Source organism: Dysidea avara, chromosome 2, assembly GCF_963678975.1.
Source record: "Dysidea avara chromosome 2, odDysAvar1.4, whole genome shotgun sequence".
Taxonomy (NCBI): domain Eukaryota; kingdom Metazoa; phylum Porifera; class Demospongiae; order Dictyoceratida; family Dysideidae; genus Dysidea; species Dysidea avara.
The window spans coordinates 39485553-39511754 of record NC_089273.1 but is presented as its reverse complement, the minus strand read 5'-3'; the positions used below and the strand labels follow the sequence as shown (position 1 = coordinate 39511754).

Genomic DNA, 26202 nt, shown 5'->3' with positions numbered 1-26202 from the left:
ATTAGTAGGGCTTCCGCTTAATGGACCATTATTAGGTGACAAAAAAGAAAGACGGCCAGTAGAGTTCCAGGAAGGGGTGTTTGTAGATCGGTAAAGTGAATTTGATCTCCATGGCTCTTGCCTGTGTGATGGCATGCTAAAATATGCCTCCATCAGTTGAAATCCCAGGTTGAACATAAATGGTAATGCATTTGATTCCTCATTGCCAACGGATTGCTTATTCGTCTTGCTATTAGCTTTTTTATAGTCACTTCCCATATAGTTACTTGGCTCCTCTTTCAGTGTATTGATCACTTCGTTTTGCTCACTTGACTTTTTTTTCAATAAATTAATAGTTACTTTCAATTGTGTTACAGTTTCTTTTAATGCTTTTTCATCATCTTCATGTTTCGTTTTATGATCTTCATACAGTTCTAATGCACGTTGCAGCATTACATTGGTGTAAACTTTTTTGTTCTTCTCCCAAATCTTTTGTAACATGTCTGTTATTTCGCATGACTTGGTTTTGTAGTATTCCTCTGATTGGTAGGCGACAGATTCGGTGGGGACTATTCTACGGAACGGGACGGAACGGAACGCCGGAACGGAATGATGGACTAAACCACGGAACGGAACGCTTTCTAAAATTGAAGCTTGCAACTTACCATTGCTGAAACTTCCCTTATAAGTTAGCAGTGGCATCTCCAGTGGGTGATTAAACATAAGATAAAAAGAATTAATGGATCGATTGTGGGTTTTGTTGGTTGTCATTAGTAACGAAGTATTATTGTGGGATGAGCTGTATCAGTGATGTTCATCCATACGGAAGGGAACTTTATGTGAGCTGTTTTTCTTATTTAGACTTTAGAAAACAGTCTGGGCCGGTCTTTCAAGTCATAAGTCAGTGTATAAATAAAGCAAGCAGGAAGATACTGGTAACAGGAAAGAGCCAGCTGAATTAAAACTTGAAGAATTTTGTGCAGTGTGTGAGGAGCAAATATTTTGGCAGACCACAAGGAGGGTATATTCTGCAAACATCACTGAAGTGTATGCATGGAGTTATAATATTAACAGCTGGTGCAGTGGACTAATGCCGTATTCAATAGTGAGCTGATTTTATCTGTTGCACAATTCAAGGATGTGTCTGACTGCTAGCCTTGAATCAGGCTAAATGCCAAAACTCCAAGATCAGCCAATCTCTATTATAAGCTGCATGTGAAACCATGCCTGTAGCCACCAGGCAAACGTAATTTGGACCAGGATGTGTGTGTAATTTCAATGTATCTAGTCAGACCTGAAATGGAACACTCACATTAATTACATACCACCTAAGGATCCTAGGATTTCTTAAGTGTAACATTTCACATGCTTCACTTCAAACAAAACAGGTTAAATTTGTTCGTCTATTTTCAAGTGATTCCCAGTCCAGCTGGTCCATGAAATTACAATGGGATCACATGTATTTGTTACAGTGCGGGCTGTCCTGTGTTGGATCTACTCTAGAGTTGAGATTTCAAGGTAGACTCACTGCCAATGTACTGACACTAGTACTGTTGTAGCATGTTTAAGTGGAGGACAAATGAAATAGTAATGCTAGATTACTTATGTATTTTTCATAATGAAATTGATATCCCATTTTGATTTGACCTTCCACTTTGCAACATATTCAAGAACAAGAAGCTACCACACTTAATCTCCAACCACTGTCATTAATTAACCAAGATCTCACTAGTCTGTAATTCACCCTACTGTAGTGATTTTATTGATTCATCTGTATGCTTTCTTCATTTTCCTTTGAAGTTGTACCAAGAGTTCATAATAAGGTGGAGTGTCTAACTTGAACGCATTCACCAAACACTCTGCTTAAAGTAACACCTCGGCCTTATTTCAGAACAAAGGCTTTACCTTCTTCAGCAACACTAATCAACAGTTTTCTATCCCCCAGTAAAGGTGTTGATTTGATGAAAGGTGAACTTTACGCAGGGTGTTTGTACAGGCCATACTGAGAGTTAGACACTCTCCCCCATACAAATCAGTATTACGAACTCTTGGTTGTACAGTATAGGTAAACAAAGATAAGTTTCTCTCCCATCTTATTCTAGGATTTCTATTGACAAGGAAAATTCAATTATTTGTATACAGGCTCAAAATTGAGAAAATATAAAGAAAGTGAATTAATATTATACAGTAAGTTTGCTTTTGGATATTTAATGTCTCCAACCACAACAAAAATTCGATGAATCCATGCGTCTCATCACTGGTTGTCTGAACATTCTGAAAGTGATACCTCATTCAATCAACCATACAATCTGTTTATTAGACTGAATAAAGTCATGATTACCTAAACAATCAATTAATATTTTATAATTATCCTATTCCATTTTCCTGGAGGTTCCACTGATAAAATGCAATTTCAGCAATGATAGCAGCTAGCCAAGCTGCAAGTTGATTCAGAAAACATTCCATTCTGTAAAATAGACCCCATCCAGAATTCAACACAGTACTCAGGCTGAGATATCTGACAATAGTCCACTACTCTGTTAATGAATCATTGATGTTCACACAATATAGCCTCCTTGAGGTATCTGAATGTTTGCTCCTCACACACTGCACAAAATTCCTTTAGATTCAGCTTAGACTGAGTTGATTCAACTTGTCACCATACTTGTTTCCTTTGTAGTGTAGCTATACACATACTGATTTATGCCGATTAGAAAGGCTGGGCCTCAGACTGTACATTCTAAAGTCAAGTAAGTAAAAATAACTCACATACTAGTAAAAACAAGTCATGCATTAGTTCCCTACTTGATATATCCGAAGATGAACACACTGAGTCAGCTATTCCCACAATTAGTACTTCGTTACTAATGACAACCAACAAGAACCCACAATCGATCCTTAAATTCGTTTTATCTTTCTTGGGGTAACGTTTGATTACCTGCTGGAAGTGCCACTTATAACTTGTACAGCAATGGTAAGCTGCAAGCTTCAATCTGAGAAAGCATTCCGTTCCGCAGTTTAGTCCATCATTCCGTTCCGTTCCGTTCCGTAGAATAGTCCCCACCACAGATTCTACCAAAACAAAGCGATCGTTCACATTATCCATAAGTTGTTTCAGCTCTTGAGGACATCTTCCGTTATCAAGAAATTCATGAATTCGCCTTTGCTGGTCTTCACTAGACCCCAGTGCTTGTGCATGAGAAAACACTACAAAGACGTAATCCCAGAGATCGCTCAACTGTTGCCATTCACGAAGGACACTTGCTTGGTTGTTTGAGAACCAGTCATCTAATCGTATAACGAACGCGATGGCGTTAATTCCCAATCTGGCATACACAGTGGCTTTCGTGAGTTCCACGAACTCTTGTTCTACTGGCACTCTAGTATCACAAAGCCCTACGGTGTCGATAATTTGCAGTTTTTGGCCATTAACTTCTGCGTAAACAACTTGAGCTTCTGAGGTCTTTGGAATCAGGCCGATGGCCGTTTCTAGCTGCTTTGCTTTAGTATTACTGAGAAAATTACAAAAGCATAGCCAAGAATATGCGGTCTCATCTCGCGAATATTAATTAGCTACGCGCTACATCTCATGAACTGTACAGAGGTTAATGGAAAACCAGCCTTACACCAAACATTAAAACTTTTGTCATGAAGAATAACATTTAAAGTCTGCTTAAAGTTATGTTGGTTGTGTAAAAATAAAAGAATTCACACATTTTCCCGTGGACACAGCCATACCATGGTACACAACGCCTGATATGCTGAACAGCAATAAAACAAGAAAAACCGACACACGATAACACATTTAAAAAAATGTCATCCGCACATAGTACCTTCTAACCTTTCTTTATAATAATAAGTCGGAATATTCTTTTCAAACTGGCATTTTATAGTGGACAATTTTGCAAGAAGAACTGACTCCTAACTCCCCAGTGAACTATTATACGCGCACCGCGCGTTTTAAATAGTCTTGAAGTAGCGCATAGCTTAGCGCCCAGTAGTACTTGTGCGAAGGACGTGTCGTGTAATTTTAGCAGTCAAGCCAGAGCAGTGACAGTGGCAGAACAAGCGGCAATATGAGCAGTAGTACAAGAAGTGACAATTTAAGTCCACTCCCAAAGAAACCACTGTAAGAGGGTGGCAAATCTGTGGTTTGCTGTATTCTAATTGACGACACATTGCTTTATTCGTACCTTGTACATCCATGGATGTCGGAGAAGGGAAATGATTTGTTTAGTAAGGTTTATTGTTCCGACATCGGAGGTAGCCTGTTTTGTTAGTTGCACATATTGAGGTAAAGTCAAGTAACTATGCAATTTACAGACACAGACTTTGCCACTGCATATGTTTACATTTTTAATCTCTGTTGTGTGTTTATTACAGACTAGAGCAGAGTCCAGAGTTGCCAGATCTTTTGATTGATTTGCAGAACCTTGACAATTTATTTACAAAGAAGAAGGATTTACATTTTGGCTACCTCCAAACAGTGACTGAATTCAGTTATGGAGAACGGATAGTGTTGACCTCAAAGGTTACAGAACTTATAGAATGTTGGAAAAAGGAAACTAAAACTAGCATTGAAGGTCCAAAAGGATGCGGGAAGACTGTACTATGTGCCACATTGTACCAATTGCTTGCTCGTAAAGAAACTTTTGATCACGTATTCCTCTCTTTTAAATTATTGGATTTTGCTAGGCCTGTATGCTGTCAGTACTTCAATATGTTGTATCAAGAACAACGAGAACTTTTTGCTGAAGACCTGACTATTGGAAAAAACCCATCGACAGACTGTCAAAATGCTATCCAAATATTAAGTGTAGTTTCTAGTTATAGACCTCTCCGTGTTTTTATAGACCTGTCAATGTTTACAGATCTGGACATTAAAAACGACAAGGCGTTTTTGGATATCATGCAAGAACTCCATCTTCAAAAGCATAATGAAATATTAATATCAATATCTAGTGGTATGCGCCATCTCACCAATTTTCCCCGACTTGCAGCGGTGCCTATAAAGAATATACTTAACAACTATCACGTATTTCATGTAACAGGTTTTACAGTAGAGGAGGCAAGAAACTATTGTTCAAAATTTTCATCTTACTTTTGAAGACGTCCGAGATTTTACTGGAACAAATCCATATTTGTTGACATGTCTTGCTAAAACCAAAAGCCTTAACCAACCTAAAGTACGAAGGTAAAACAATTCATGTGTGATACCCTTGCATTTACCGACGATGAGATCAAGTTAATAGAGTATCTTCAAAATCAGGAATTAACTAATACTTTTAAATTTGTTTATCTTGCATGCAGGCAGGGAAGTTTCACTGAGGATGAAGAGGCAAATGAATATGATCATACGTGGTTGGCCAAGCATCATCTGACAGTGGTGGAAGAAGTGAATGAGAAAACCGCGGAAGTAAAAGATCAAACTGGTTCTGGCACAGATGTACAAAGTGGTACTCATGAGATTGTAAAGAAACAGAAACTCTTCAATAGTTACTCAGGAAATGTGGAGAATAAATCTTGGTCACTGTATTCTCAGTACAGAAAATTGTTTGGAATAGACTATTATGATAAGACAAAGAATGTTCTGTTGCTGTACATCACACCTACAGAAACTGAAGATAGCTTGAGAAAGTTGCAGAATGATGCTCGTGGTAACAGTAATTCGATCAACCAAAATGTGCATGTTGGAGTGTTGAAAGATTCTGCATCATTTTATTCTGTAATGGTGCAGTTTATGGACGAAAAATAAGTATTCTAATATATTTAACTATATTGACTCGTGCAGCATGAAAACAAGGTATCCATGGTGTTTACTTTTGTGTGGGTATTGTAAATAACAAGGATAACACAGGTTGATGGGCCAGACTATTTTCTAGTATTTAATACAGGAGTTTACATTAACACACTGGGTATCATGGGAAACAAAGGTAACAATATATCGTACCTAGTGTATGTAGCATTTGCAACGTACCTCGTGTATGTAGCTTACGTCATATATTTAGCGTATGCAACGCAGTGTAACTCTTGTGTGTAGTGTATGCAACGTGCCTCCTGTATGTAGCATATGCATTGTGCCTAGCACTGCTTGAAGGTTCTTAGTTTACTAATTTGTTAAGATGCCTTACTGTAGTTATACTGATAGTAAAGTGTCAGTAAACTTAAGTATATGGAACATAATTATTTTACTAAGTTTTAAACTCTCAGTAAAACATCAGTGAATGCGGGTTTACTGAAAAACTACTAAAATAACAAACGATTAACTGTTCCATATACTGGGGATATACCACTGTAGTAAACTAAGATACTTCAAGCAGTGTAGTGTATGTAGCATATGCAATGTATGTAGCGTATGCAACGTACCTCGTGTATGTAGCATACGCACCGTGCCTCCGGTATGTAGCATATACATCGTAGCTAGTGTTTGTAGCATATGCAATGTACCTCATGTATGTTACGTATGCAACGTACCCCGTGTATGTAGCGTATGCAATGTATGCAACGTACCCCGTGTATGTAGCTTATGCAACGTACCTCTGTATGTAGCGTATGCAGTGTAACTCTTGTATGTAGCGTGTGCAATGTACCTCGTGTATGTAGCGTATGCAGTGTAACTCTTGTATGTAGCGTATATGGTGAGAGAATTCTAAGAGCAGTAGTTACAATGCCACAACAGGAGGAGACTAGTCAAGTATTTGATGATTTTGTTAAGACTACAATTGAATTAAAGTTAAAGATTACAAAGGGAAACAAGTGTCAGCGTTTTGCCAATATGATTAGAGTTGCTAATGACGGTGTTATTAGGTCCATGAAGTGTAGAAGCCGTAACCGTATATGGACTGTTGGCATCTCATGATGGTCTCCAATGTATCCCAATGAAATATCATTCTAATTTTAAGGATGTGCCAATAATTCAAGTTGGAATTTCTGGGGAATTTGCTAAATTCTTCTGCTGTATTTTGTGATGCTAATTGTCAAATACACATTAAACTCTAGCATTTGTGTTATGATATTTATTACTAGTTACTACTAGTGTGAAACACTTTCATTACAATGAACTTTGTGCCCACCTCATCACAATATTTTATTTTTTTATATATATCACATTGTACAACATTGCGGATGGTGTTCGATGACATGATGGGCAACTTCTCCAGTGGCTGCATTGTCATGAATGGTATCTTGATCCCTCCCCCGCCACCACATAAATTTCACTAGAGGAATGCATAATATAGGTAATTGCCGGAGGATGTGTATCTTACTTCTTCATGGTCACCTTAAACAATCATGTGGTACCATGAACTGCAGCCAAATGGAGAAATCTTGGTGTACAACTGTTAGGTCCTAGCAGTGGAGACATGTTGGATGCATCCAGTTCCTCAACGTCATGATCACCTTCACCGCCTCATCTTTTTTTTTTTCCCACTGTCTTACCATCACCTGTGAAAAACAAGGTATGTTGCATACGCTACATTCACAAGGTAACAACAAGTAACATTAACATCCTACCTTCTCTTCTTCTTCCTTATCACCGTCACCTGCTAAAAACAAGGTATGTTGCATACGCTACATACACATGGTACGTTGCAAATGCTACATACACTAGGTATGATGCATACGCTACATACAGGAGGCACATTGCATACACTACATATACCAGGTATGTTGCATACGCTACATACAAGTGTTACACAAGGTACAACGCATATGCAAGGGGTACATACAATAGGTACGTTGCAACAAAGTATCCAATGAAAACTTACACGAGATACGTTACATACACAAGGTACGACACATATGCTACATTGCCGTCACCTCTATCAATCAGCAATTGATTGTCGTATAGCCATGTGGATTTGAACTCTGTAAGTTCTTGCGAACTAAACTTCTCACCTTGTAATACAAGATAAAGGATAGCAAATTTCAGATGAGTGTGTGTGTGTGTGTGCGTGTCGAAAGAATCACTACACACTGCAACCCGAGTATCCGTGGAATCCATGGATACTATGACAATCCATGCATGTACAAAGTAAAGGTACGGGAAAACAATCAATGTGTGCATCAATTAGAATACAGCAAACCACAAACAGATTTGGCATTGCCACCCTCTTACTTTGCTTTCTTCGCCTCCATTTCAGCACCGTTTATATTCTGCTGCCTAACGTTATGAGTTTAAGCCTACGAGAACACTAGTTAATACTTATTAACAATGTCAAATGCGCCGCAAAGTGATGATACGTAAAACTAATCGCGTGATTTAATTGAAAGCATTTTTGTGGTTTCCAGTTTCTCTCCGGTATTTTGGTGCTCGGGTAAGGGTTCAAGTAGTCTGTCCTGTTATATTGTACATGTATGTATCTTACTCGCTGGTTTCTGAACGTCATTAATATATTCATGGCATATTCATTCAAAATAGTGAAAGCGTGTCTGTCACCAGTGGTTGTGTCCTCCGCAAGTGAGCTCTGATTTTAGTACTCACCAGTCGTTTTGTGCTCCTGTCCTTGTGGACTCTTAATTGACGGTAGTTTCTCTCTGATTTTTTGGTGCTCAGGTAAGGGTAGTCTGTCGTGTTATATTTTATGTATCTTACTCGCTGGTTTCTGTACGTCATTCATTCAACATAGTGAAATGTACATATATTCGCTTTTATTAATACAGCGTGTCTGTCTCCAGTGGTTGTGTCCTCCACAAGTGAGCTCTGATTCCAGTAGTCACCAGTCATTGTGTGCTCCTGTCTTTGTGGACTATTGACGGTGGTTTTTCTCGGGTTTTTGGTGCTCAGGTAAGGGTAGCATATGCAACATACCTGGTATATGTTGCAACGTACTGTACCTCGTGTATGTAGCGTATGAATCGTACCTAGTGTATGTAGCTTATGCAACATGCCTCGTGTATGTGCAGTGTAACACTTGTATGTAGTGTATGCATCGTACCTAGCGTACGCAACACACCTCATGTATGTAGCGTATGTAATGTGCCTCGTGTATGTAGCTTATGCAACGTATGTCGTGTATGTTACGACGTACGTCGTGTAGTGCTGTACACCTACATATTTTTGTCACCGGTTAATTGCCTACCAATAATTGGCAATAACTGGTTAATTGGTTTGTTTGTATATTGGCAGACATAATGCGAGTCAACAAGCCTGCTGGAAGGTTTAGGGTGGTACCAAAGTGACCATCAACATCTTGTTTAGCAGTAACAGTTATTACAATCACATTCTTTGAGGTTATGTTATGATGTTAACACTTATCAGCAGGGGTAATTTATGGTTTACCAAGTGGGTGGGCAATAACCGGTTTAAAGGTTTCTTCACCGGTTATTGGTTATTGGCTGACCTAGACAACACCGGTATTAACTGGTTAATTGGACACCGGTGTACAGCACTAACGTCGTCGTGTATGTAACATACCTCGTGTAACAAAAATTTGAACGGCTTCGAAGCCATTATTATTATTATAATAACTGCTTAGGGGTTACTGTTATGTAAACCATAATACCACAAATGGAGCTGTTTTATTTTTGTTTAATAATTTATGAAGCGTTCGTTTTGTAAACTCGAATCACTTCGGTTTTTCGCCGTCAGACAATCGGTAAGTGTCTCTACAGTACAGATCTAGTCATAAAACAAACAGATAGTATCATTTTGGCTACTTTCTGGCGACTTGAAATGTTACGCTCGTGTTTCCGTACAGTGCTATATTTTCCAAACCGCAGTGCTTTAGTTTTTGTAGTGTGCTTTATGGAAAATATAGCACACTTTTGCGCTTTGATCCTCCCACCCAAAGTACAATAAGGGATTATGTGGTATGTTTTGCAAGGAATATTGGTTGGAATCTCCCAGAAATTCAGCAGTGAAGGGGATTTGTATATGTAATAGGATGGTATTCGGGATTAATAGTACGAGCATTGTAAATAGGAAGGGGTGAAATAGTGCGAGGCGAAGCCGAGCACTACCGTATGGCGGAAGGTTAAGTTTACGAAAAATGGCTCTTGATGGTAAGTTCGAAAAAATATCTTTGAAAACTCGTCTTCACTACTGCGCCGCTCATTAGATAATTAGCTGAATAATTTGCGCCATGAAGGTGACAATAATAGTATTTATATCGTTGATCGTCGCCACGCCATGGTTGCGCTGATTACCTGCCTGATAGCTGAGCTATAATATTATCCGAGGACATCATGTCTACCAAGGGGTAGCTTTGGACCAGTTTTATTGGCGAAGAGCTGTCATGCTAAGGACGGAGCTGCGAGAAGCTGGTAATATACATGATATGTCTGCTGTCGCAGAAGTTACGCGGGCGAGAAACTGTTGTAGGTCATCTCCCTAGACTACGTGTATTTCTATAGCTAGCTAGCTAGCTAATTATGAAAAAATATTTTTGAAAATGTATTCGTATTTTTGAATTTTTCGAAAATTAAACCTTTCGAAAAATTTCCCGCTATACGGTATTTCCTTCCTGTTTATAATGCGAGAACTATTAAACCTGAATACCACAGCCATCCATCCTATCACAAATTAATCCGACAAGCATAGCAACTGTTACTAAGCAACAAAGAATAACCAATGCAAAAGGCCAATCACACTTAACAACTGTTGCTTAGCAACCATTGCTATGGAGTTGAAATAATGTTTACCTTAGCAACTGTTGCTTGGTAACCGTTGCCAAGCAAGCATTTAGTTGCTTTGGTATGGGGCATTTATCACCATAGTTACACAGTTAGTCATATCTGATATGTTTCATTTATGTCGAACATATTTGGTCCGGCCAGACCGTGACCAAATATTTTGTTATATTTCCTAACGTGTAGTAGTACATATTCTGTATTCTGTTTTCTACAGTTGTCAACTAACGTGAAGAATGGCAATGCTGATGAGGGTGAGTCAAACAAGTAGAAGAACCATTACACATTTTTGTTGAGGAACCTAGTCAAAACAAGTCTAATTGCTTGCAGTATTTCAAAATAATACTTCAAGGTGCTATTGGGAGTGTTATATTGTAACACATTCACTTGTTGGATTAATAATTATACACACACTTACTAATTATGATGCATGGCATTATTAGTCTTTTTTTATTAATCATAGGTGCATCGAAAGCGAAAGATTGTGCACCAACATTATACTTACTCGTGCGCCTTCAATAATGTGTCTGTGGACTACAAACAAGTGAATTGTGACTTAAATACCCAATTATCTTTGTCACAGGAGCATTTGTCATCAGCAGCCAAAAGAAAAATCCCAGAGCAAGCATTGCTTTCTTTCAATCAAAATCAGTGCATTTATTGCCTCACAACTAAGGAGACGAAGAAGTCTAGTGATGCGCTAGCTTCCAGATCATTCATTATGTTATTGCAACCCAAAGAAACATTGCTAAATCAAAATCAACCAGGCCAAAATTTTTTTAGTCAACAGGAGATCGATCGAATATTTGACAAACAATTTGTTCCGTATGTGGATGTGAAAAGTATTTCAGAAGAATTGTGTCATTTAAGTTTACAATCTGTTAGCGTTGATGACATGGAGATGGATGAACTGAGTATGGAAGATATAAAGAAGATCTGGGAGGACAAGGTAAAGGCTGTTACGGACAAGGTAAAGGCTGTTACGGACAAGGTAAAGGCTGTTATGGACAAGGTAAAAGCTGTTATGCCGATGCCACTCAATTATGAACTACCTTATAATGAGTGGTTACATCAGCTTTTAAAAGATAAATTGACAGATTTAAACTTTGCTGTTTACCAGCGTGACAAAACCAACCCAAGGTCGTTAGGGCCTCTCAGTGAATACATTTTTTGCAAAAGCGACATCCTTTTGTATCACACACAAAAGGTAGAAAGCGAATCAGTTGTCGCTTTAGAACTCAGTTTCAATGATTTGAGTTTAGAACCACAAACCACACCAAGATATGGCTCATGTGACATATGTGCAAGTGTTACTGAGCTGAAAGTTGAGCCGCCAGACTCCTTTGAAGCTGCAATAAATGAAACATACTACAACATGTTTGGAGAGGCAGTCAAGCTAACTGTTAACGCCTTGAGTAAAGGAAAACTTGTGAAAACAGCAACAATTTATGGTATATTGGTTACCATTCATCAGAACAAGGAGGCATGTTTGCTGAAATTGACCATCGACTACTTCAACAGGGCGTGTACCTTTGAAAGGTCGACAGCGACCGCTCCTTTTGTGGATCTATTAAATGGTATCATAGAAGTTTTATTACAATAATAATACTTGTATACACATCACTCGTGCATGCTTTCATTATCCACACCCTTGCATACATGGTAATGTTGTACAATGTGTTATATTAAAAAATAATTATGATGAGGTGGGCACTAAAGAGACCTAAATTTAGCAGTTCCACGAGGTACGTTGCATATGCTACGTACAGTAGGTACGATACATAAGCTGACTATCACCGTAATAGATTCCATGAGTTGCCCGAAACCTATACATACCATCTTGTTTACTACTTACTGTCATAATTATCAATATAGACGTCATGTGAATATAACAGTGTTAAATAAGTGACATTATAATTATAATAGCAATAGTTAACTGTTATGACCTAATCTTAGTCTCTTTTGCCTTGAATCTTGTATCCCACCTCCGTTCCACCAGACAATCTTTCGTTTTCTAGAAATAACAGAAATCAGTGCATGTGTGATACATACTCATTAAAATTTCTAAGCACCATTATAAATGGCAGGTAAATAGGCAAAATCAATTTGCCCTGTTACCGACCGAAGTATTCAATTATCATAGTGAACATACCTATATGTATTGCTTGGGATTTCACAGTCCCTGAACTCGTGTAGTGTATGGTCATCACGTAATAAGTCTGCAGTATAGTCCCACCTGTTACTTTTTCGATGGTATAATACTTTTGCCACATCGTTCTTTTTTCCACTCCTGTGATACAATGCAATGGAGTATATAGACATTAACAATGCTTCTTATATCTTACCTTGGCAACTGAATTGCTTTACGTTGTCGTATTTGTCAATAAAGTCGCTTAAATGTGCACAAAGTAGGTGCATATAAGGGGTCACCTACAAGAATCATTAATTGCAGTATTACTTGTTAGATCTACAAATGCATTGCATCTATCTTTTAGTGACTGAGCCTTCAAAAACAGGGAATACAAATGCACCATAAATACTTTTGTTACTTTAGAAATGTAGGTTGTATCCATATACTCTGTTTTTGCTGGCCTAGTTACATCTTATAAAAGTATACAGAGTAAAATAGTAAGTAGATATTAATTTAAATTTTGGAGTTTTACCATACATTTTCAATGAGAGGAACAATGCCGTTTTGGGCAGTCACCTAAATCACTGGGAAAATGTCATTTCTTATGACCTGTATATGCTATCCATTTGAAATTTGGAGTAGTTATTTTAGGTAAGTATTGTTGCAGGTTGCTACGGGCAGCAGATATTATTTTATGCTATACATAACATTTTCAATACTAGGAGGTAAAGTTATAATTATAAATATTATTTTATAGTAATTGTAACATGTCCAGTCAGATATCACCCCCAGACTGACCACAGTTGAATTGCTGTACCTTATCTGGGTAATAGAAGTCACCATATTTAAACTCCTTTCCGAGATCCAGATAATCATTTATCCATTTCTTTGTCTGAATAAATGCATAACATTCTAACATGGACCAAAGTAAATTATGCTTTATACCGATTCTCTTAACTGATGGTGTCTTGTTGGCACCCTGGAAGTTACTATGCTGTATATTAAATCAAAGTCCTAGCATGGTGATAGCGTAAGTATTGAAAATACTCAGTATGCACCATACCTTCCACAAGTTCTGTGTTAATGGGACCATCTCTGGTGGCTGACAGCCTACTAATTTGTCAGGCAGATTTTTTAGCAATTTCAGCTTATCAGGACCCAGCAGAGATGGCCACTCAACTTTACCAGATTCGTCATCCTCATAAATGTTGAAATATACACCACACTCCCTTATGGCTGCTATTAGATTTTTTATCCTTTCTCCATCAAGCACCTTATATGCACGTCTTATTCTTTCCAGCCTATGCTGGTGCTGATCATAAGATTTTGCAGTTTGTATTAGTGCAGTAATAAGCCTGTCAGTTACTCTCAACATCAAGTGAAGCTCATCAGGGATAATGTGGTCTAAATCTAAGTTAAGCAAAGGCTTATGGATATTGCTGAAGTCTCCATTGCCTTTTAAATCTGACAATGACCTTGGGCAATGGGTCAATGTCATGTTATACCTATGGAAAAGAAATGTAATTATCATAATATGAGAGGCTGTAAGAAAGTTAACTGCTTTTTTATACCGAAGCATTGATGCTTAAACCTCTTTTTTTTTTCTCACCTGTCATCTTTGTGTACAGTGCACCACAAGCACGAATACTCAGCTGATGCTGCCTTCAGCCCCATAATTAAAAGTAATAACTGCCAATTAAAAAGTTGTAATGATTTTTGTTACATGACGTTATGGAACGCACCTTGTAATCTGCACACAAAAAAAATCTAATGTGTAGGTGTTCCCATTTATTGTTATAGCAGGGTCATCTAAGTAAAAGTTGATGGCAGCAAATATATCCCTGAATTCATCTGCCAAACTTTCATAGTCTTCTTTTGCTCTTATGGCCGCAATCACATGAATATCTGTTGAACAAATTAGAAGCACAACCACTATATATATATTACTTGGCACAATGATGATAGTGGAACCCATCTTTAAACTCTCTGAATTAATGACACAATATACATTAGACGAACAAGGATTATAAGGTCTGGTTTGTTTGTCAATACTTTACAGTGACCAGCACTGAAGGTCTGACAGCAACATGTGCTGCAGCCTTAGGATTACCTAAACTACACTAGGGACACTGATCTACATTTAGACCTAAAATCACTGGACAAATAATGTGAAACAGTTTATATCTTAAAGGGAATCTTTATGTATACACTGTAGTTGCATTACAGCATACAATATAATGAAACAAAGTAGTGAGCATCAGTGAACGTCACCACTAATGGCTGCCACAATACTCACTATCTATAGTGATGGTTATTACATTTACTGCTCAATATGTGACTGGATTTTGGAAAAACGATCCAAATCGCACATTAGAAGTTCCGAGATAAACAGTTTTAAAGAATTGAAGCCAGCATAACTCTCCAAGGATAGCAAGCACGCGTATGAAATTTACACAAAAGATGCATCAATCTGTTACCTTTTAAGCCACTTCCAGTACTTGTAGCTGCTTGTACAGTTTCCCGCCAAATAAGATAGAAAATCTGAGCAGTTGGACGATCGAAGTAGTATCACGAGTGCTCACAAAGGGGTGGAGGCTGGGGGGTGGCGGGGAGGGCAAAAGTTAGGCCTCAAAATGGAGGCAGACCACGATTGGAGTCCAGACACGAGATTACAGGGCTGTGCTGGCTCCTTAGTGGCAGATATGTAGCAAAATCAACAGAGAACTCGTCTGGCCAACATTATAAGGCTGTCCACCAGTAAACCACTGACTCTTGCCAAGCCAGGTCCTTCACAAGGCCTGAAACCGCCATTTGAGCACTCCACACCACCCAGAAAAGACGTGTGTAAAAACCAGCCTCGTGTAGTTTGAGTAGTGCTGAGGGTCAAAACTTGTAGTACGATAGTGTAGCTATCCACTGGTGGTGTTAGTTTGATTTTGCCTGATGTGCGATTTGGATCGGTTCTGTAAAATCTGGTCACATATGATGTCCACTATACACAGGGTATAGTTACATTCAAACAAAATGTAGGGAATATTGTGGCATGCAGATATTAACTTTAATTTGCTGCTAATTTTTAGTGGTCCCAAAATGCATATACACGTAATAGAGAGGCATCACTGTATTATATGCTTGTTTACTATATGGGCTATAAAAAATGTATATATAGCGTAGCTTACTTGAGCTGCTTAAATTCACCACACCATCCCTTAGTATTGAAAATGAGAATAGACAAAAGTTGCACCCCCTGCTGTACTTAGCACCATCAGCACAGAGTTTGACCTTTATATGCCGTTTCCCATTGTAGTACTCTTGATGGTCCGCAATCTGTAAAATTGTAGACTGCATGTTACATTCAATTCGTGGATTAAATACAAACCTCTTTCTTGGCAACATTTATGAATAGTGTCTTAAAATCGAACTGCACACCTTCATTATTGCCAGGAGTTTTGGTTATTTCTGGCATGTTTGAATTAACAATTTTCTTGAAAGTCAGGACCTGTGTATGTTATGCACACATACACACACTCTAAATAATAGTTAGACGTCAAGAACCAGGGTTCTACGGGATTTAGAAAACTCGAAGGCCCTGGGCTGTAGCGCCTGAGCGCAGCGAGGGCGCTACTAAGGGCCTGAGGGTTTTCTAAATCCCGTAGAACCCAGTGGTTCTTGACGTCTAACTTATTTAGACTACAACTCGTTATTGTACCTTGAGTTGACAGCTGCTTGTAAATAGGAAATGTATGGCTAATTACTAGAAACAAGCCCTCTACACCTCCACACCTCCCGACATGGCGGGACCTCAGCGTGGCTGTTGCTACCCGTTTAAACGCCCATGCGTTGCCAATGTTACAGGCGCGTGCTATGTATCGAAGTACTGGACTCAGCGAGTGGACTACAACTCGTTGTTGCTGTTGTTGTGCCTCGACAGCTGCTTGTAAGCAAGTAATGTAGTGTTGATTAGTACAAACAAGCCCATTACACCTCCCTCTAATTCAGTACGGCTGTTACTAGCCATTTAAATGCCCATGCGTTGCCAATGTTACAGGCGCGTAATTATCGTGTTTCGTATCGCCTCAGAGCGTGGTCTCTATTGGACATGACCGTGGCTCTACGAGATTTAGAGACCACGTTTTCAGCCAATCAAATTTCAGTATCAAACTTGTTGTAGTCTAAAGCAAAATAAGTGTAACCAAACATGCATGCATGAGACTGAATTATAATGATATATAAAACAATGATAATGTTATACTATGCACTGGAAGCACAAAGGCCAAACAATTTGAATTGCTCATCCTATATAAGTAAGTATATATGTACTAACCTTATAAGTCCGAGGTAGTTTTTTGAACCTTTTAGTGAGCGCATGGTAAAAGGCAATTGGTACCCCATGCTTCAGCATAAGATAATTTATTGCAGCTGTGGCGCTTTCACTTATCTCATTTTCAGGTGCGGATTCATTTACCACGATGTCAAAACTTTTATCAGGACTCGTCAAACTCTCAAACTGTCCTTTGATCATCTTTAAGCCAATACGACTAAGATGTGAAGAGACAGTCTGCAAAATCTCTGCAATTTGTTGTTTCCGTCTTCTCTTTTGTCTCTCCTCTAAATCTTCAAATGGATTATTTCCTGCATAAGCACATCATATAGTCTATATAGCTATGGTGTAATGTCATTACAATTGCATTTCTTTAGAAGAAACAAAAGGATGCACAAGCACTTAACCTAGCTATTACCATGCACTCATACATCATCATAGACACATTATAGTATGCATGCATGGCTATATCTATAATACGTATGGTACATATATACCTCTCATGATCTTGGTTTTTATGGTGACAAGTTCACTTGAGGTAGTGGCATACTTGGCTGAAGTTGAAGTTGCAGAAACTGCAGTGGCTGTAGTAGCTGTAGGGGCTACAGGAGTGACTGAAACAGTCAAGGGGCGGGTGGCTGAAATTGAAGTGGAGATAGAAGCTGTAGTCGAGGTATGGGCAAGAGTGGCTATGCTATGACCAATAACTGGTGTTGTACTAGCCACTTCCCCTTTGAACAGCATCATGCTACAACTTTCCGAGTCATTCATTATTGTAGCCCTTCTGGTTCCACTTATCTTCTTGCTGCGGTATTGTGATAGCACTCTAAAACAGAAACAATCTTTTTTGGATACGTGCATAAGTCTATGTAGTTAGCTAACTCACCTCCTAGACTTTAATACCAGTCTGTCCTCAGCCAAACTGGCGTCATTGCGTATCTTGTCACTTCCATCCTCTATTATTACATTTGCCATTTCAATAAGGTCTGATGATGGCAGTTGCAAAGTCTTCTTAAGGCACTGTATTCGGTTAGCCACAAGAAAAAACTTGTGTGGTATTGTTAAGCAAGCAATAGGAATCTTAGGCAGCAATTGATTATATTGAGGATGAGAAGAGGGGTGATTAGATGTAATAATCAGTTTACGCAACCCTTCCTCAACCTTAGTAAGCAACTCAGCATTCATTCTCACAGAAACACTCTATATACTATAGATCTGAAATTATGCTTTTACTCTTGCTTTTTATATTGTTTTTTTCCCGCCGTCACTATATTAGCTACGTAAGCTCGATCGTGGTCAAAAAGCATCCGCCTGACGTAACAAAAGAGCGCGCTTTAAGTACAACTCTGTTAAGACAATACAATGGCTGATGTTCTCTTTAAATTTACATTCACACTATATAGATTAACCGGGAGCAAGCATCTAGAGTTGTAGCTGTATCGGGACACCAAATTTTTATGCGAAAGCCAAGACTTTTTTTTGATTGGCGACTTTTTATATCCAATCAGAAAATAGCATGTATAATGTAGCCAATAGAAACAGCTAGTCTTGTTAGCTGTATATTTTTTAATGACAATCGCTCAAAATATATCACATGCCGGTCAAGCCAAGCGGTATATAAATGGCTATAATGCATGTAGCCTTTCATTTTTAACGTCAACCCAAGATGAGCAACACCGGTACCGCGACCAGACAAAGTAGGAAAAGACCCAGAAAGGGATACTATTGCTTGCTCAATAAAGGGAAAATTCTTCCTCGCGGCCTGCCAATTGTAAGTTGTAATATAGCTAGCGCTATAGCTATACGTATAATTCATATAGTATGTGATGGTGTAGACTTCAGTTAAGTGTCATAACTACCACAAGCACTCTTATATACTAAGCTAATTCAGTGGATGCTTACCAAGGTCATGCATGAAGATGACAGACGATCCTCTTATACTATATTGAGTCGGCGTAGCCTATAGCTATCCGTTCAACATGGCTATATAGTAAGGTAGAAGTAGTTATAGACCTTCAGATGCATGGTATACGCATAGCTAAACCTATGTGTAGCTATATAGAAAGAACATCCAGCTACCATGCATGCTCTGTATAAATTGGACTAAACTTTATGGAGTGGTGAATGTTACTTAGCTATAATATGCATCTAGGAACCTGACAGAATAACAAGATTGGAACCACTGCAGGAGCCCCCAGCTGAGCAGGATCCACAAGATTTGCCAGAGGGTCAGTTCCTTGTTGAAAAGTTGCTGGCTAAGCGAAAAAGGGTAGGTTGATATATATATATAGCTATACTGCATGGTATGGCTACAAGCTAGTGCAATGTATAATCTATTTCCTGTAGGGCTCAAGCACTGAATACTATGTTCAGTGGAAAGGATACCCTCTGGAGTCTTGTTCGTGGGTCCGATCTGATAATGTAGGCTTGGAACTGAGAAGGTCGGCGTCTTGATAGATACATAGCCAGCTACGAATATAGCTTTAATTTTTTTAAATAGAGTTTTTCATCACCCTCTGCCACAGGAACAGGAGATCAAGATTTGTGTGGATCGCTTTTGTGCTGCAGTAAATAGGTCACTTAGTGTAGCTTTGACTTTAGAAACTGACTTTACAATTGCATTTTCACATGACATATACAGGTATCTTTTTCGCAACAAGACTGACCTTATGTTGACAGATTTTGACACTGTCTACTTTCCTCATGGGTGGGACCATTGCTACCGTGAGTATGGAAGGACTGATACGACCATGCGTGGATGGTGCATTGGCTTTCCCATGAAGGCAAAGTTAGACCTGAGATTTTCTAGTAGCAAAAGTTTTGTAAAACAACCAGACGGGACTTTTACACCAAAGCCTAGGATTTTAGAAGAAAATGTAAAGTTTATGTTTTCTAAGTTAAATTGTGTAGAGGCATAGATTATTTAGCTAGCTATAGGCACATCAGCTATTTTTGTAATGCTCTGTTCCTGGTGGATATGGGATGATAATGAAGACTTCAACAGATGTACACTTGATGTACATGTACAATATGGTAAATATGTATAATTGTGCATAGCTATATTTTTGAATCATCTTTTATTTTTCAACAGGCATGCAACTACCTGTATATATGCATCCATGGGGCAGCTCACATACAAGATTGAAGTTCATACAAGATTGAGACTATTGTGTGTAATTGGCTATATAAAAATATTAATAAATTGCTTATTTGACAATTGAATAAACTAACTGCTGAATACATTGGTTTTCTTTGCAATTGACTCCTACAATGCATCTGAAGAACTCTTACAATAACTGTGGTTTCATTTGCAGTTGACTCCTCTACAACACTGACTTGAGGTCACATTCACCACAACTTGCTAGTTGCATAGCAGCATTTGACCATGAATTCTCAGCAATTACTCCCACCTGCCCTACCCTAAGTCACAAGACATCATAAGGTTATTAGCCAGCCACATAATTACCTGTGCTTGACACAATTACATTAATTATAGCCACCACAAAATTACAGGCTGGAATTTACACTTGATTCTAGACTAAGTTATCTGCTTGAGGATCAAGCATCTTAAACTACTAGTGAGTGGAAGAACTAGTGCATGCATGTAAACAATTTACCTCAAAAGAGAACTGGGCCTAACTGAACCTCTCTATACCTCTTGAATTCATCATGACAGTGTAACCATAATGGCTTGGGCACCTGTTACTCTTTCCAAAATTATGCACCATGTCTGATTAAATTAAACTAAAACATTTGTCTATAGCATTGTTGAATGAGCTTTGTTGGCAGGTGTTTCTATATCTAATTTCACATGATGTAGATAACTGGGAAAGGGCTTGCTGACATTTAACACACTCACAAAAAGTAAAGAAGTCTGCTCTCATGACTAAAGTGACCAAATTACAAGTGTTTCATTTAGGACATGTGGAATTTAATAACAGGAGCCCCATGCCAGTAGATGGTATGAAAGACCACCTCAAAGGCACATTGATTCTCTATTCTAAGGTCAAAGCAAAGCTGTTGCTATTAGTTATACAATGCACAATATGGATTCCTCTGTTGTGCACTACAACCCCAGGTCACCACTAAAGTAATTAGCCTGCCACATAATTACCCGTGCATCACATGAATAGGTTCATTAGCTACCACAGAATTACCATCTAAAGTATTATTATGACCTACACTGTATACCTGACAACGTATTGCATACGAAGATCAAGTTTTAACTTTTGGTAAAATTGTACAACTCAAACTGTGCACTTAATAATGATTGCATACATGTAAACAATGTCGTTCACTACAAGAATGTGCATTCCATTCACTTACATACGGCCTATACCCACGTATACTGGTTGCATGGCTTTATTATGTATCTTACCCTATATGCATAGTTGCTAACCCTTACATGACTTTGAAAGTGCATTGCTGTTTGTATGGTTAGCAATGCATATGAATCACCCAATATAGCTATGTACCTCAAAACGAAGTACAGGGTACATAAATACATGGTATATACTCTATAAGTTGTTATAGCTACTATCAGGAGCTCATAAGCACCGCAAGGTGCAAGGAGCATAACACTCATGATATATAGCTAGTAGTGTCAGAATCCTTAAGCTGGAAATATAGCTTTTAGACTCATTATGGCTTCCAGTATCATAAAGTGATGATGTAAGTAACCACCCAACAGTAGTGATTACCCTGTATGGATTTGAGGTTTATAATCATTAGTCAACTAATTCAACCACTAGTATACTATCCAAGTGACATAATACAACCAAAAATATGCATGAATTGCCTTAAGTACCCTGCAGCAGCTTTCCAAGAAGTGTTTTGACTGCAGCACAATACTCTACACTAGACTACATTAAAGCTATAGCACATGTCATTGTCAGAGCTTCAGTGCTGGTAACTGTAAACCTTTAACAAAGCAAACATGCATACTCTCTCTCTCTCTATTATGTACATATGAAGTATAGAAGTAAAGTAAGATGGTGGAGGAGTGACTTCTATACTACGTACTTTTTCTAAGACACAGGACCTTCTAGCTAAAGTGATATCACTGTCATCTATACAGTACCTGTACCGGCCATGGCAACATGTTACCTATTTAATATCATGTAGCTTGACAGATTAAGCACATGTTGCAAATTTGAGTCACTAGTATGTGGTCTTGATCATTGTGATTATGGAACTTCAAAAACCCATACACACACTATTGATACAGGGTACTTTATGGCTCATACGCTCTATACACATGAGTCACATTGTAACCCTATAGAATGACCTAACAGTTTGACTGTTATCTAGCTAGAGATTACACAGACTGGAGATGTATAGCAATGGCATTACATACACCAAACTTCTAACTACATGATGCATGGTCACTATAAAATCTGAAATGTTTTCAAACTGGCTTGTATCCTTTGATATGGGCAGCCAAACAATATCTGTAGTTCTACTTTCTTATGCATATAGCAATGTGCAATCAGGATTATTTCAGTGAATGCATGACAGCAAGAGTATACGTATATTCTTGACGGCTAAAATGCTGTAGTGCTTCTGGATTGGATATATAACCATGTTGAAGAAACTGGATATCAGATCTTTGACCTTTCAAAAGTGGTACTTGCTAACTTTACAACTCATAACAACTAACCCAACTACTCCGATAATCAGCGGTAAAGAGGAAGCACATTCAAAGAGTCTCTCTCCAGCAAACAGTGAAGAGGTTTGAAATAATATAGCAAATTGAAATGCCAATGTTTTGTCAACACAATTGCCACAGTAAATACTGTCAACAAATTGCCAGCCTTTAGCTATATGGTATGTGTTAAATGTAACATTAAATTTTAAAGGTAATCATATAAAATTGGAATGCATTAACACTTCTTAACTTCCATAATATACAGACAAGAGTATTGAATATAACAATATAAACGTACTAAGTTTGATCCTTCTGAAATAATGGACCCTTGCACTTCTTGTCCTTTATAGGTCATCAAATTTATTACTTGCAGCCTTTGAATAAAGAAAATAGTAAAATTTACATCACCGTAGTACGGTTTAATTTCTTTCCAACATGACAGAAACATTCCTTTGTACATTCCTTAATTAGCCCTGTCAAGTACCAGTATTTAATTAGAATTTAATAGATGATAAAATGGGTTACCAACAACTAGAACTGGGCATGACATACGGGTTTGCCGGTTGGGACTTGATCGACTGTAATGTCTAACACGTCTAATATTTCAACTTTCCAACATGTCATATTCCCACCTCAGGTCCCATGGATTAACAGACGCATTACTTAGATAGAGTTTCTGGTCACAAACTGGCATCATAGGGAATAGTATTATCATTTTTTTCAAAATGACTGGGTTGTACAAGAGGACAAGGCTACAAACCAACTCATTACAATTAATCACACGATGATAACATGAAATGCAAATGAAATACAATAACTGAGGTAAAACCAATGACTAACAAAGGAGCAGAACAATAACAAAAGAAGTCATTTAAATAGTAAACGACTAAAAGACTTTATTTCCTAACCTCTAAAATGGAATAGGTCAATAGGATATGGCGCGCGTGTCCCTTGTTAACAGGGTTGACAAAGTTTAGTGGCTCCGCAACCAACGCACTCTGGAAACTGGAGAAAACCTGAGCTGGATTTCTATTGTCATTGTATGAGACCCTTTTCTCCCAGCCCACACACAAAAGACGAGCGGTCTGGCAGGCTACGCGAGACTAGTCCAGACCCTTTTTCTCCCTATACCCAATAACTGAACAAAGATAGAAAAAAGCGGACTGGCCACGCAAAACTCAAGCAAAAACTACTGGATAGAAAGTTCTATAAATTAGTTTTAACCATAACTATGACGTCTCTATACCGGTAGTGTACAAATCCTGAATACTTATTCTCCGCTGTGCAAAATAATTTAAAGTATAGTGACATAACAACAAAACATATTCTCACTATAGATCGATCCTTTATGATCATCGAGCTTGATAGTCATCACCTGCTTTCTTGGGGTTACAATTAAAGGCGCTTAATAATTTCGTAATGCACGCTTGTTATGCTCTGCACAGGCTTGCTCGTTTGTACGCATGCGTATTAATGATGTGCGAAAAATCACCCTACAAGATCAAATTACATAAAGTGTAAGTGGCGAACGCCTTAGTAGATTTATTTCATTACTTTTACTTTTTCATCCTTCTGTGTGTTCTATTAGAGTAAGACAAATGCGTTCAAATGTACGCGATTGTTGCTAACGTACAAATTCAGGTTATAGGGACAACAGTTATTAGTTTACGCCATAAGGCCCTAATATTAAACTTGTCCATTCATATAATTGATATAATTGTATGGCAACTGATACATTACAATGGTTTTTAGTGATTATAGAGCGTAAAATTTATTTGTAATACATACATATATTTTTTTCTTTTTAGGCAATAATACTATGTGTACAGAGCCAACCTTGATGATAATGTGGGTGAATTGATTACATGTATCTTTTACATATTACTCACATTATTGCAGCTTACTTTTTCACATTGTGGTGATAATGTTCCTCTGTTTATGTTGACTGGGATGGAAGACACATCGCAGGATTAAAGAACTAGAAACATGTACTGTATAGAAATAATAGAAAATATTATCACTAGTTGCTGGTATAAAAATTATTGAGTGTAGAGCATTATGTATGTGTAGTTTGCAGGTGCATGCATGCATCACTTGATAATCAAACTTGAAACTATGCCTAGTGAAAAAGAAACGATGGGAGAAAGGGCCATGGACAAATAATGGGCCCTGAGCTGCTTCAGCTTGTTCAATTGGGTATGTATATTATATGTGCCAGTTGTTGGGTTGCAATACCAACTCTGGGGCACCGCTGGGTCTCCACTGGCTACCCCAATTATGCAGTATCAATGTTAAGCCTCACCCCCAAGTACAGGGATATAGTGGCTCAAATTCCCCACCTTAGGGATAAATTACTAGCTACTTCCGCTAGATCAAATCCCCACCCTGAGGCACATTTTTGGGATATCAAATTTTACTTACCGGATATCCTGAACACATATCCTACAGATAGTGACATCACTAAACTTTTGGTTGATAATGTGCTTGTTTTACAAAATAGAAGCAAGGATAATATTGATTGCATTTGTAGCACTGATGTTGTGGATCAAGGAAAAGCCAACACAAAATTACTAGAAGCTATTCCGATGACTTCAAATTACAAATATCTGTTTCAGCCCCATGTCACCTGTCAATGGGGCTTAGCATTGAATTAATACCCGATTGGTCTTGAAATTGTTGGATGAGACAAGTAGCCATTTGTTGTATCTTCTGTACTTTTCTGCTGTCTAGAATGTAATGAGGTCCCCAAATAGAATTATTATATTCCAGGATAGGTTGAACTACTAAATTGAACAAACGAGTTAGCATGATAGAGTCCAGGCATTCAAATGATTTTTTTTAAATTAAACCAAGTACTCGGTTAGGCCATACCTATTTGAAAAATTGTTGCTCGGATTTTTTCTAAGGCATAATAAAAAAACAGGCTGATAGCTAGCTATGTAGCTAATCCTATAGCTTGTCATAACCATGTGGTATTGAATTGTAGCTCAGCAGCGGATGAGTGCATGTTAGCTCCACCCAACTATTTCGTGACGTTTGGTAACTAGCTATCTGAGCCATTAGCTAAGTAGCTACAAAGCCTGCATTTCGCATCAGTACACTGACAACGCCTAACTATTGTTGTCTTTGCCCTGCCAATGCAGAGAATTACAAAATTATTTTAATATAGTTTCATTAAGAAAACCAAAAAGAGAATCACGTGATTTTTTTAACATTCTTTAAATGATTTTCCTGCAAAATTGGGTCGGTCAGATCTGAGCAACAACTTCTCAAATAGGTATGGCATTAGCTTTGGTAGTAACTTAGTAGTGTGATCGTGGAATTTGAGCTGGTTGTCAATAACAAACCGAGGTCGCTGTATCAGTGCCGGTATGTTGCATTGATGTCAACAGGTACTCTGTTAAGACAGTAAGGACCATAGTGGTGGGCTGGCCTGAAGTGGAAGTGCTTGCATTTGGAAACATCAAATTTCAAATGCCACTGTATAGTGTTGCG

The 26202-nt window shown here is 38.2% G+C and overlaps 3 protein-coding genes and 2 long non-coding RNA genes across 6 annotated transcripts; 2 read left to right on the top strand and 3 right to left on the bottom strand.

The window, feature by feature from the left end:
* Positions 1-7053: 7053 nt before the first annotated feature.
* On the bottom strand, positions 7054-8225 carry LOC136245140 (uncharacterized). 2 transcript variants are annotated; one of them, XR_010695789.1, is made up of 4 exons: positions 7798-8225; positions 7492-7520; positions 7245-7422; positions 7054-7196 (listed from the first exon to the last, which is right to left on the bottom strand). It is a non-coding gene; the product is annotated as an uncharacterized lncRNA (long non-coding RNA). The 2 variants fall into 2 exon arrangements; XR_010695788.1 differs by having other exon boundaries at positions 7245-7520.
* Positions 8226-8272: 47 nt separating this feature from the next.
* On the top strand, positions 8273-12323 carry LOC136245131 (uncharacterized). Its single transcript, XM_066036640.1, has 5 exons — positions 8273-8533; positions 8641-8764; positions 10826-10862; positions 11072-11578; positions 11621-12323. The coding sequence occupies exons 3-5, from the start codon at positions 10845-10847 to the stop codon at positions 12209-12211; spliced, it is 1116 nt and encodes a 371-aa protein (XP_065892712.1). The 5' UTR covers positions 8273-8533; positions 8641-8764; positions 10826-10844; the 3' UTR covers positions 12212-12323.
* Positions 12324-12490: 167 nt separating this feature from the next.
* LOC136245120 (uncharacterized) lies at positions 12491-14420 on the bottom strand. The gene is made up of 7 exons (XM_066036636.1): positions 14349-14420; positions 13803-14244; positions 13685-13753; positions 13557-13631; positions 12954-13038; positions 12761-12898; positions 12491-12622 (listed from the first exon to the last, which is right to left on the bottom strand). Exons 1-7 carry the CDS (start codon positions 14411-14413, stop codon positions 12561-12563), a joined length of 936 nt encoding a protein of 311 aa, XP_065892708.1. The 5' UTR covers positions 14414-14420; the 3' UTR covers positions 12491-12560.
* Positions 14421-16882: 2462 nt separating this feature from the next.
* On the bottom strand, positions 16883-18245 carry LOC136248084 (uncharacterized). The gene is made up of 4 exons (XM_066039899.1): positions 17947-18245; positions 17558-17886; positions 17064-17371; positions 16883-16951 (listed from the first exon to the last, which is right to left on the bottom strand). Exons 1-4 carry the CDS (start codon positions 18243-18245, stop codon positions 16883-16885), a joined length of 1005 nt encoding a protein of 334 aa, XP_065895971.1.
* A 481-nt stretch (positions 18246-18726) lies between these two features.
* On the top strand, positions 18727-19621 carry LOC136246940 (uncharacterized). Its single transcript, XR_010696937.1, has 4 exons — positions 18727-18831; positions 19213-19329; positions 19407-19501; positions 19561-19621. It is a non-coding gene; the product is annotated as an uncharacterized lncRNA (long non-coding RNA).
* The last annotated feature ends 6581 nt before the right edge of the window (positions 19622-26202 follow it).

Coding starts and splice junctions, on each gene's coding strand:
- LOC136245131 (XM_066036640.1), top strand. Junction 11,579..11,620: donor TAAAGGCTGTTACGGACAAG/GTAAAGGCTGTT, acceptor GTTATGGACAAG/GTAAAAGCTGTTATGCCGAT.
- LOC136245120 (XM_066036636.1), bottom strand. CDS start 14,413: ATGGGGCTGAAGGCAGCATCAGCTGAGTATTCGTGCTTGTGGTGCACT. Junction 13,039..13,556: donor ACTTCTATTACCCAGATAAG/GTACAGCAATTC, acceptor TGATTCTTGTAG/GTGACCCCTTATATGCACCT. Junction 12,899..12,953: donor AAAGCAATTCAGTTGCCAAG/GTAAGATATAAG, acceptor ATTGTATCACAG/GAGTGGAAAAAAGAACGATG.
- LOC136248084 (XM_066039899.1), bottom strand. CDS start 18,245: ATGAATGCTGAGTTGCTTACTAAGGTTGAGGAAGGGTTGCGTAAACTG. Junction 17,372..17,557: donor AAAAACCAAGATCATGAGAG/GTATATATGTAC, acceptor GTGCTTATGCAG/GAAATAATCCATTTGAAGAT. Junction 16,952..17,063: donor AACTACCTCGGACTTATAAG/GTTAGTACATAT, acceptor ATTATAATTCAG/TCTCATGCATGCATGTTTGG.